This window comes from Entamoeba nuttalli, assembly GCF_000257125.1.
Source record: "Entamoeba nuttalli P19 unplaced genomic scaffold asmbl_9757, whole genome shotgun sequence".
Lineage (NCBI taxonomy): Eukaryota > Evosea > Mastigamoebida > Endamoebidae > Entamoeba > Entamoeba nuttalli.
In genome coordinates, this window is record NW_008579809.1 from 1 (window position 1) to 11,541 (window position 11,541).

Here is an 11,541-nt window from a genome sequence, read left to right on the forward strand (position 1 = left end):
TAACACTCATAAAATTTAAGCTTCCAAGTCTAAATAAACTCTTTTTTTTATAAAGAGTTAAATTATTTCATAAAAAAAAGGAGTTGCAACACTTCTTAAAATAATGAAAATAAGAATAGCTTCCCACCTAACACAAGTCATAACTTTTAAGAGTTTAAGAAAATGAATGTTTAATACCTAAAATTTAAAAAACCAAAATAATTTATTTAACGCTAATTAGGAAATGTTTTCTTTTTTGTCTTTTTCACAATTTCTTTAACACCTTTCTCATCTTTCTTTTTAAGCATTTCAGTTACATAATTAATGTCCTTTCCCTCTTTAGCAGGGTCTTCCTTTCGAAGTGGTTTAATCACAGCCGAGTCAATCACTTTAAACGTATATCCATTTTGTCTCATAACCCGTTGTCTTCTTTGAGAGAAATACATTTCTCTTGTATCTTTGGATGTTAATGTATAGAAATACGCACTATTTGTTCCATCCTTTGCTCTTAAAATTCTTCCTAATCGTTGAGCCTCTTGTCTTCGTGATCCTGAACTTGATGAAAGTTGAATAGCTACTGAAGCATCAGGAAGATCTAATCCAACATCTCCAATCTTGGAACAAAAAATAACACTAATCTCATCTCTTCTGAATTGGTCTAATAAATTTCTTCTATGTTCTTCAGAAGTGTTACCATCCATGTAACATTTTTGTAATTTTAATTTTTCTTTATAAAATCCAGCTGGTTTTAACTCATTACAAAAGATGATAATTTTATCACCATGTGCCTTGTGTTGTTCTAATAAGTATTTACATGCATCTATTTTATTTGGGTTGAGTTGTGCTAAACATTGTTTAAGTTTACTATCGTCTGCCTCAACGTAAGCAGAGTAATATGTTTTTGTCATAGGACAAATCACCTCAAAACATTTAGCATTTGCAATATAACCTTGTTTTGCAAGTTCTTGCCATGATGCTTCATACAACATTGGACCAATCATAAATTCTAAATCACGAATTCTATCATCTTCACGAATTAATGTAGCAGTTAATCCTAATTTACATTGAGCTTTAATTTTACATACAAATTTTTCAATATTATCTGTTGTAGAACCATGGACTTCATCAAATATAATAAATCCCCATTCTCTCTTTAACAAATCATCAATAATTCTTTGACCCGCATATTCTCTTTCTCCAGTATGTGAAAGCATTGAATATGAAGTAATTAATACACATGCATCATCCCCAAGTTGTTCTTTTTTACTAGAAACACATAACTTAATTGCATCAGGTTTAATTGTTGACCATTTTAAAAACTCTTCTTTCCATTGAAAAACACTTTGAGTTGTATGAGTTAAAACAATAGTAGAACGTTTAATTTTTGAGCATGCAGCAATAGCTGTTAAGGTTTTTCCTGCACCACAAGGCAACACAACAATTCCACTTCGTGCCATTTCGTTATCAAATATTTGTTGTAAAGCTCTTTCTTGATGAGGACGTAAACAATCTTTTCTTAATTGAATAGGAAGTTCCTTTTGTTTATCTCTTAAAAAGTGATATTCCTCATATACTCTAACTTTTTTCTTTTTACATTTTTTCTTTAATTTAAATACTGATGTTTGTTTTACTTCAATAATAAATACATGATGGTCTAAATCAAGTTCTCGGTATAACTCATCACTCTCTTTTACTTCACGTGCCGATCCTTCATAAAATTGTTTAAAATTTTCTTCCATAACTTTTTTCATTTGTTCTTGACTTTCAGCTTGAAGATAGTATTTTCCATTGATTAAAACCAATCGAAAATTTTGTTTCTTTTCTCCAGCTTGTCTGATTTGACTTTTAACATTATCAGGAAGATAATTTTTTGAGTATTTTTCTAATGTTGAAATCATTGCTTCAGGTGTTGATCCAAATGAAAATGCAGTCATAATGCTTGTTGGTGTAAGTTGATATTCGTGCATGTGTTCCATTCTACTTTTGACTTGAGCTACTCTTGAAAGATAATCACTTACTTCTTTAAACATATCATTAGATGTTTCAACTACTATTCGTAAATTAGAACTAACCCACATTGGTAATTCAGAATGATTTGGTTTCAATCTCATGTCATAATCAGTTGACTCTTTCATATCTTCAAGAGAGTCATCACTTGAATCATCACTCGTATCTCTCTTTTTGTGCATATAAAATGAAATTAATAAGATGAAGTTTCTAATGAATAAAAGCAAAAAAAAACAACTTAAAAATTAAATCTTAGTTGTTTAATTTCTACTTCAATGATGAACAATCCAAATACCCTTATATGCACATCACATGATTATACAATTGGTTGTTTGTTAGGACAAGGTGCTTATGGTCAAGTCTTTAAAGGAACATTTCGAAAAAAAGTTGTTGCTATTAAAGAAATGATGTTTGACAGAAATTATCAATATGAATATAATTGTTTTAAGAGAGAAACCGAGCTATTAAAAATATTAAATCATCCAAATATTGTTGAAATACTTGGCATTGTTGATGAACCAAAAAGTCTTGTATTAATTATGGAGTATGTTCCATTTGGTTCATTAAGAGAATTAATCAAAAGTCAAGAATTAAAGAAAGAAATGAGAATTCGTGTATGTTATGATATTAGTATTGCACTTTCATATCTTCATCATCTTAATATTATTCATCGTGATATTAAAAGTGGAAATGTATTATTAACAACAAAAAAAGAATATAAATCAGGTGTTGTTGCGAAATTATGTGATTTTGAATCAAGTTGTTATGAAAAAGATTCTATTGTTGATAAGAAAATTGGTACACCAATTTATATGCCACCAGAACAATGGAATTCAAAGAGATTAACAAAAGAAAGTGATATTTATTCATTTGGAATATTATGTTATGAATGTATTGATAATCATCTTCCATATGATACTCCTGAATTTTCAAATGAATGGAATATAGCAATGTTTGTATGTCAAAATAAAAGACTTCCAAAACCAAAAGAGTGTAATGAATATCTTTGGAGAATTATTACAGAGTGTTGGTGTAACGAACCATCTCAACGAATAGGTTTGTTATATTTGTTAATATAAATTAAGAATAATAATGAGAAAAAGCTATTTATATTCCAGGGATTAATGAAATAATAAAACGATTAAAGAAAGTGATTTAAGATTGATTAATTATGTAAATGAAAAGGTAATTAACAGAGACTTTATTAATGAATTACATTGAATCAAGAAGTAAAGTAAGTATCCTTTCACACATTTGTTGAGTTTCATAATCATCTTTTTTTGTATGAAGCATAGTTAGTCCAAATAAATGAATAACATTTCTTCTATCAAGACCTCTTTCTATAAGTTCTTTTATTGTTTTTAATATATAAAGAAATACATTTCTATGAGTTTCTTCCATCATATAAATAACATAACGTTTAGTTAGTTCAAGGTTATTTACATAATATTTTATTTCTGAAATAAAATTGTCATGTAATAATGAGTCTTGAAGTCCTGCTAATACAACTAAAAGAATATCCAAATAACTTGATGCTAATATTCCTGGTAAGAATTGACTATCTTTATCAATAGAATCAAGAACCTCTTGTCTTTGAGTTGGAGTTGATTTTTGAATAAAACAATTTTGAAGTTCTTCATTACTAAGAGACAAGAGTTTATCAACTAATCTATAAATTTCTTTTGGAATAGTAAAAGGTAATCCTTGATAAGAATTTAAAATATTACCACGAACAGGACGATTTAATAATGATAAACTTTTTAATGACATTCCAATACAAGATTGTTTTGGATAAACTTTAACAACAATAGGAATAGTATGTTTAGTATATTTAATTCCTACTTCAAAAGCAAATTTACAAGCTTCTTTGTCTTGATACAAATGAGCTGAATGTAAATCAAATTTAATACTAACTTTTACTTTTGCTGTATCTTTTCCTTCCATAATTTCAATTCTATCAGTACTCATTTGAACTTTTGCCCAAAGATGTAAATTTTCTTTTTGTTCATCTTGAATAAGAGTAAGATGGAGTCTTGATTTTCCTGTATTAACGATAGTTATTTCTTGACTATACTCTGTAAGAACATTTACTCCTCTAAATTCAAAATATGTCATTGATGCTGATACCTCTGGAACAACAACCATTGAATACCATTTCTCAGCTTTATCCATAAATTCTTCAACCATTTTCTTTTTTTCTTGATTAATTTGTTGTAAATACACTTTCATAAATGCACTAACTGGTTTATGGTCTGAATTATATAATTCAAATGATGTATATTTTTCTACAATAACTCCATGTCTTCTTTCTGTTTTATATAATACACGATCACACCATGAAGGAACTCTATTATCTACATATTCTCCATTACCAATTTTAATTTTAAATGTTGGTAAAAATGTAATTTTAGCTTCTTTAAAATTTTGAAAGACTTTCTTCTTCATTCTTGAATTAAATAATTGATCATTACGATAAAGAGTTGTTAAATCTTTTTCTTGAACTAGTTTTCTTACTTCACTATCTTCCATATCTATTCTATAATTTAAATCACCCATCCATATTACTACGTCATGTTGTAATAAAGGAATAGAAAGTGATGATGTACCATTATAATATTTAATTTTCATTTTACTAATCTCTTCCCAATCTTTATTTCTTCTTTCACAAAATTCTTGATGTGCTGCTAAATGACTATTAACAAAACAAATGGTTGAATCATAAATTTTCATTCCTATTGCCACTCCTCCTTTATTTGCTAATTTTCCACTCATCGCTCCAGTACGACATTCTGATAATCCAAACATTTTAATTTGGCTCTTAATATGTTTATGAACAAATACAAATAATACAATTCCACAAAGCTGATACCATCCTGATTCATCATATTCATTTCCTCCATTCCTATTAACAGATTTACAAATAACATCTTTCCATTGTTCTGCTCGCTCACTATATTTTTTTCCAGTTATAATTGCATCAACACTCATATCTAATTCTTGAACACCTAGAGCAACAATATCTGGTTTTTCTGATAATAATGATGTCCATTTATCAACAATTTCTTGATCATATAAACCCTGATTAATATTCCAAGTACATATTTGTATTTTAATTTCTTTAGCAGTAGCATAAAAAGGTAACTGATCTAATATTGATTTTTCTTTCCATCCTTGACTATCTTCAGCAAAACAATTAACTAGAAAGATAAATATTATATTATAATTGATTAATTTAAATTAAAAGTAACAACAAACAATCTTTATATATCTCTGGAGATTTACATATTTCTTCTTTTGTTGGTTGACGATTCATTGCAACCCACATTCTAGGTACAACTGGAACAAATGATGGAGATGGTGGGGTTGTAGGTTTAAACATTTCATTATCTTCTTCAAGTGTTTTTGAACGACCAAGAAATTGCTTTGCATTTGATGAAGTTCTATAAGAACTTAAACTAGTAGTTGTTCTATGTGATTTGATCCATTCTTTTCTTTCATGCTCTTTTGGGGTTGTTGATAAAGAAGGTGGAGTTGAGATAGTGCGAACTGATGCTTGTACTTGTTCCGTTAATCTTTCATGTTCAAGCATGAACTTAGGTGTCATAACAGTTCTTCTTGATGATAAGCTAGAGAAAGAATAGTTTTGTGGTTGTGACATGAACAATATAATGAGCCAACTTATTCTTAGTTCTTTTCGAACTTATAGAATGAACAAATTTACGGCTTTGGTTTTAGAAAAGATAAAAAGTACTATAGAAAATAGTAAAAGAATTTAATAAATATAAAAAAGTGAAAATAACGAACAGAAAAATCATATAAAAAATAAGAAACTAAATTAATAAAAATATCATTTCTTTTCAATATGTCTGAAACTCCACAAATAAAATATGCAATATTTGATCTCGATGGGACACTACTTGATACAGAAATATTATATACAATTGTTACTCAACAATATTTAGATGAATATGCTAATGGAATTAAATTTACTTATGAAATTAAAAAAGAAATGATGGGAAGACATATTGAGGTTGCAACTAAACGGTTAATGGATATTTGTCATATTAATGACACAATTGAACATGCAATACAATATAAAATTGATCATTTAAATAAATTATGGTCAACAGTAAAACCATTACCAGGAGCAATGAGGATTTTAAATTATTTTAAAAGACATAACATTCCTATAGCTCTTGCTACTTCAACTACTAAATCTGTTTTTGAACAAAAAATGGTTAAAAACCAAGAGATGCTCAATTATTTTGATGCAATTGTTCTTGGAGATGACCCTCATGTAAAAGAAGCTAAACCAAATCCACAAATATTTTTACATGCTGGTCATTTACTTGGATGTACTAACATGAAAGAAGCAATTGTATTTGAAGATGCAGTACTTGGTGTTCAAGCAGGAATTGCATCTGGAGCTTATACCGTAGCTATTCCAGATAAAGAATGTGCAAATGATCCTTATTTTGAAAAAGCATATATGCAATTGAAATCACTTAATGAATTTGATCCAACAAAATTTGGACTTCCAAATGATTATTGATTTATTTTATTTTAACAAAATATAATGATAAGATGAGACTTGTTTCCTTAGAAGAAGGAATGATAGAAAGGATTTTTATTGATACATAAAGTTACTTTTTAGTTTTATTTTTTCAAAATTGATTAGACTAACAAAAAAAAATCATTTAATAATTTAATCTTCAAAGATCACATAAGTGAGGAATATATCATTAATTGACCTAATGATTGTCGTCTTTTAAAGTAAGTAGAATGAATATATTAAATAACAATACTTAATAAAAAAAAGGATAACAAACTGTTTTATTAGTTGATTTTTAAGGTTATTTATTTGTTCAATAGGAAGAGATTTAAAAGTAATACTATCTATTTTATTTTGAAGTAATTGTATTTGTTGAGAAAGTAAAACGATCATTTGTTCTATTTCACATAATGACTTTTTTCGTAATAAAGTACCATTAAAAGAATTTAGTAAGTCAGGGTTTTTTAACATAATTAATCGAGTTAATTTATCGGCTTGTTGTTGATTTGACTCTATAATAGAAGATAACTTTTTTTGCTTTTCTTGAATAGAAAGTAAATTGGTATTAAGTTGATTTACATCATCAACAATTTGATTATATTCAGACTGATTTTGGTTAATATCATAACAACACAACATTAACCTAATAGTAATTTATTTATTTTTTCTATTTAAGAAAAAAACAATAACAAACATATCTTCAACATTATTTGTTTGATGTTCAATATTTTCTAATTCAACAATGTATTTACCCATTTGAGAAGTTTGGGGTTGGTCCTTTTCCATGATTGATCTAAAAATTAAAAGAACTCTTTTTCTAATTTTGTTTAACTATGGTCTCTGAACTTGCTGAAAAACTCTTTTCACCAACTGCTTTAATACTTGCTTTTATACTCTTTGGAGTTACCATAGCAATGTTAGTTGTTATTCCTCTCTTTCCTATAGTTTCAGATAATTATGTTCAATCTGTTTTGACCGTTTGTTTTTTCTTCACAAAGATATTCAAGTTTTAATATTAATCTTGTTAGCCTTTAACAGATGATATGAATAAACAAGTCATGGATGCTTTAAACAAATTAAATTAATTACATTACTATTTACTTCCTTCAATGTGTCTCTTTTCGAAAAACAAAAGTCCCTTGAATTTTCTTTAAAGAAACTTTAGAAGAATTAAGAATTTTTTGTTTTTTGTAAATAACAAAAATTTTCTTATTATTGTTTTTTATTAAAATCTTTTGAATAACAAAAAAAAGATTTTTTTTCATTAAGATATTCATTTTCATACTTGTTTTTGTTATACATTTCTTTAATATTGTTAATTGAAAATTGGATAAAACAATTTTAAATAAAATAACAAAGTATTTTAACTATATAAAGAATGAGAAAATTTTTTGAGTTATTATTTCTTATAGTTTATTAAAATTCTTCTTTTTTGTATTATAAATATTGTAGCATTTTTTATGAATTTATATGTGAAAGAGCCTATTCACTAAATTGTTTTTTTTTTAATGGAGTTTGAGAAGAATATACGAATTTATGGAAAAAATGAAATAAGAATAAATCACTCAGAAAATAATGAAAAATACAAATAAAACAGATAATAATAAGTCTTTATTTTCAGAATAAATATTTCTAATTGAATTTAATGTAAGAAGTAGTTATATAAAATAATATATGTTTAATAGAGAATATATAATATATGTAGAATAAGAAATAAATAGTTATTATCAGCAAAATAGAATAGTCTAAGAATCAAAAAATGAATAACTCAAATTAAATTAAAAATTATTTTTTAAATTAAATAAACTTTGATTTAAAATAAAAAAAAATAAATAAATTCAAATTAAAAGAAGTAAATTTAAAACTAAAAAATACAATGACAAACAATATTTTTGTAAATGACACAATTTATTTAAGACAATTAATTGAAGGAGATGAACAAGAAATATTTAATACTATAAACCAATATAGAAACGAATTAAGAACGTTTTTAAGTTTTGTTGATTTTGTAAAAGATCTCAGTGATAGTGAATTATTTGTTAAAGAGACAATGAGAAATTATCAACAAAAAGTATTTTCTATTCGATTAAATAAAAATAATGAATTTTGTGGATTAATAGGAATTCAAAGTACTGATTTTACTAATTCATGTTGTGAAGTAGGATATTGGTTATCTCCAAAATTTCAACATCATGGAATAATGACACAGTCATTAAGAAAAATGATATCCTTTATTTTTACAGAACTTCATTTTCATAGAATTGAATTGAAAGTTGCAATAACTAATCAACCAAGTTTAAATGTTTGTGAACGACTTCATTTAATAAAAGAAGGAATTCAACGAGAACGAATACTATTATATGGTACTTATTATGATGCTCAAATATTTTCAATATTACAAAGTGAGTATAATTGAAATATTCATTTTACATAACCTCTTAATAATTCTACATAAAAGCACAATATCACTAAACAACAAATGCAATTAAAAATTTAAACAATGTTTACAACTCAAAATCATCTATAATATCTAATGGAATATCAATATCTGTTTCTACATCTAATAAATGTAAAAATGGATGTTCTAGACATTCTTGAGCAGTCATTCTTTTACTTGAATCTACTACTAATAACTTTTCAACAAAATCAATAGCTTCTTCACAAGTATCTTTTCCTTTCATTCTATTCCAATCAACATTTCCTTCACATATCTTTTGTTTAACTTCTTCCACTGTTCCATCAAATGGAAAACTAACTGTTAATAGTACAAATGCTAATACCCCTATTGACCACATATCACATGCTTCAGTATATGTCTTTGCTGTTCCAACAATTTCTGGTGCTGCGTAATGTAATGTTCCACAACTTGTTGTCATAGGCTCTTCATCAAACCGAACAGCAAGACCAAAATCAGCAAGCTTAATATCAAATGGTTCTTCACAATTTGTACATAATACATTTTCAGGTTTAATATCACGATGACAAATACAACGTTCATGTAAATAAGAAACAGCTTCACATATTTGAGTCAATATTGTAATATTTTGTCTTAATGATAAAATCCCTTCTGTTTTTAATACTTCAAATAATTCTCCTCCTTCTACATAATCCATTATCATTAAATATTGAACTTGAGTTTCAATTACATCTTTCATTCCTAATATATATGGATGGTGTACATCTTTTGCAATAGAAATTTCACGTTCAATATGTTCTACCATTTTTCCATGTATTTTTCTTTTATCTATTACTTTAATCGCATAAATTTGTGTCCGGTCTGGATGAAGATGAGCAGTATAAACACTACTGAATCCTCCTCTAGAAATAAGTCCATGAACAAGATAAACATCTCCTGAAGGGCTTGTAATACTAGTCCCAGCAGTGTAGTTTGACATCCTTGTATTATAATTATAAGATGTTTTTGTTCTTTAAGATTGTAAGAATGCCCTTTGAATGCAAATTCCTCTTCTTTTATTCTTATAAGAACATGGTTTTATTCTTTTCTTTTTCTTTCTTTAGAATTTGGTAGAATTTTTGCTCATTTGGTATTGATTTTTATACTTTCTTTTTCCTATCTTTTCGGGTTTTCTTCTTTTCTTCTCTTTTTTTTTTTTTCTCAACCCTCTCAATTAAAACTATAATTTTATTTATTTTTTTACTATTTATTTTTTTACCCATTTTTGTGTGCCATATTTTTTCTTTATTTCTTTTTAATGCTTTTCTTGAGAAGAAAAATAAGTTATTTTCTCTTTTTGAAATTCAAATCAACGAAGAACTGATGATATTTTTAGTTACTCTTTTATAAATTTTATTTATTCATATTTTTCTTCTTCAAAACTGTGACTTAATAAAATTGTATTTGTATATAATATTTTTCTATATTGATATTTAGTGATAAAGGTTTTTAAAAAAAAACAAAAAGAATGAATATGATAATTCAGAAAAAAAAAAACAACTTTTATAACAAGTTTCAAAAAAAAAAAATGCGAGAAACTATTTCTTTGAAAATATTAAAACGTGATGAATTATTAGTTATATTTTTATTTCTAAATTTTTGATTTTTTTAAGAAGCGAAAATTAACTAAAAAAGTGGTTTTAGTAATTTATTCAAAAACTTCCATTTTCAATCCTATTTCTAAAAAAGAACTTATTTTCAATTAAATGAAATACCCTTATTTCTTTCTCCTAATATCTTTTATTTGTTTTGTTAAGGGAATAAAAATATATTCATTACCACCTAACACACACGTTAAAACTACTCAAAAATATAATTCTACTACGTTGTATATTATCAATACACAAGAACTTCTTCCTAATTCTATGTATGAAATAACATTGCAACTATTAGGAAACACACAAATGCCATTTTTTATTTCATTATTTGAATTAAATTCTAGTCAAACTGTATATAATGAAACTACACTTCGTTTTATTACGAACAAAAATAGTTGTGTTATTTATGGAGAAAAAGAAGAATGTCAGTCAGTTAATTGTTATGTGAAAATTTTTATTCCAAACAATAGCCTTTCTGAAATTAATTATTTTGTTTTTTTAAAACGTGGAAAATGGGGATTACTTGGTAATACTCCTACAATAATATTTTTAGGAATTTTTTGTATTATAATTGCAGCTGTCATTACTTATTGGATTGTTTTAGGAATTGAAAAAAATCAATTAAAACATAAACTATATTGAATTTTATTGTTTTCTTTATTTCATTATTTATTTAAGTGTAAAATAATAATTAATAAATGGAGCTGTTGTTTGGTTTTATCATCTTAATAAATGCTTTTTCTATTGGATGTCTTATGTTAATTATTGAGCTTATCTAAAAACACTAACTACAATTATTAAGTTTAAATTTTTTCTTTGATTGTAATTAGAATTTTTGTTATTTAAGAAGTGATAAAAACTTTGGTATTCAATACATACAGCAAGTATGTAAAAAATGATAATTATTAGATATATCCATTATTGGATTTTATGAATATTGAGAAGTGTTT

General features: G+C 26.0%; 7 protein-coding genes across 7 annotated transcripts; 4 read left to right on the forward strand and 3 right to left on the reverse strand.

Moving 5' to 3' along the window:
- Positions 1-212: 212 nt before the first annotated feature.
- Positions 213-2,168, reverse strand: ENU1_205430 (DNA repair helicase, putative; the record flags this gene model as incomplete). Its single annotated transcript, XM_008862232.1, has 1 exon — positions 213-2,168. One exon carries the CDS (start codon positions 2,166-2,168, stop codon positions 213-215), a length of 1,956 nt encoding a protein of 651 aa, XP_008860454.1.
- Positions 2,169-2,264: 96 nt separating this feature from the next.
- ENU1_205440 (serine/threonine protein kinase, putative) lies at positions 2,265-3,065 on the forward strand (the record flags this gene model as incomplete). The annotated part of the gene is made up of 1 exon (XM_008862233.1): positions 2,265-3,065. One exon carries the CDS (start codon positions 2,265-2,267, stop codon positions 3,063-3,065), a length of 801 nt encoding a protein of 266 aa, XP_008860455.1.
- Positions 3,066-3,198: 133 nt separating this feature from the next.
- On the reverse strand, positions 3,199-5,644 carry ENU1_205450 (inositol polyphosphate 5-phosphatase, putative; the record flags this gene model as incomplete). Its single annotated transcript, XM_008862234.1, has 2 exons — positions 3,199-5,183; positions 5,242-5,644. The coding sequence occupies 2 exons, from the start codon at positions 5,642-5,644 to the stop codon at positions 3,199-3,201; spliced, it is 2,388 nt and encodes a 795-aa protein (XP_008860456.1).
- A 204-nt stretch (positions 5,645-5,848) lies between these two features.
- ENU1_205460 lies at positions 5,849-6,538 on the forward strand (the record flags this gene model as incomplete). The annotated part of the gene is made up of 1 exon (XM_008862235.1): positions 5,849-6,538. The coding sequence occupies one exon, from the start codon at positions 5,849-5,851 to the stop codon at positions 6,536-6,538; it is 690 nt and encodes a 229-aa protein (XP_008860457.1).
- A 1,876-nt stretch (positions 6,539-8,414) lies between these two features.
- Positions 8,415-8,954, forward strand: ENU1_205470 (acetyltransferase, GNAT family protein; the record flags this gene model as incomplete). Its single annotated transcript, XM_008862236.1, has 1 exon — positions 8,415-8,954. One exon carries the CDS (start codon positions 8,415-8,417, stop codon positions 8,952-8,954), a length of 540 nt encoding a protein of 179 aa, XP_008860458.1.
- An 88-nt stretch (positions 8,955-9,042) lies between these two features.
- Positions 9,043-9,933, reverse strand: ENU1_205480 (protein kinase, putative; the record flags this gene model as incomplete). The annotated part of the gene is made up of 1 exon (XM_008862237.1): positions 9,043-9,933. One exon carries the CDS (start codon positions 9,931-9,933, stop codon positions 9,043-9,045), a length of 891 nt encoding a protein of 296 aa, XP_008860459.1.
- Positions 9,934-10,699: 766 nt separating this feature from the next.
- Positions 10,700-11,233, forward strand: ENU1_205490 (hypothetical protein; the record flags this gene model as incomplete). The annotated part of the gene is made up of 1 exon (XM_008862238.1): positions 10,700-11,233. The coding sequence occupies one exon, from the start codon at positions 10,700-10,702 to the stop codon at positions 11,231-11,233; it is 534 nt and encodes a 177-aa protein (XP_008860460.1).
- Between the last annotated feature and the right edge of the window lie 308 nt (positions 11,234-11,541).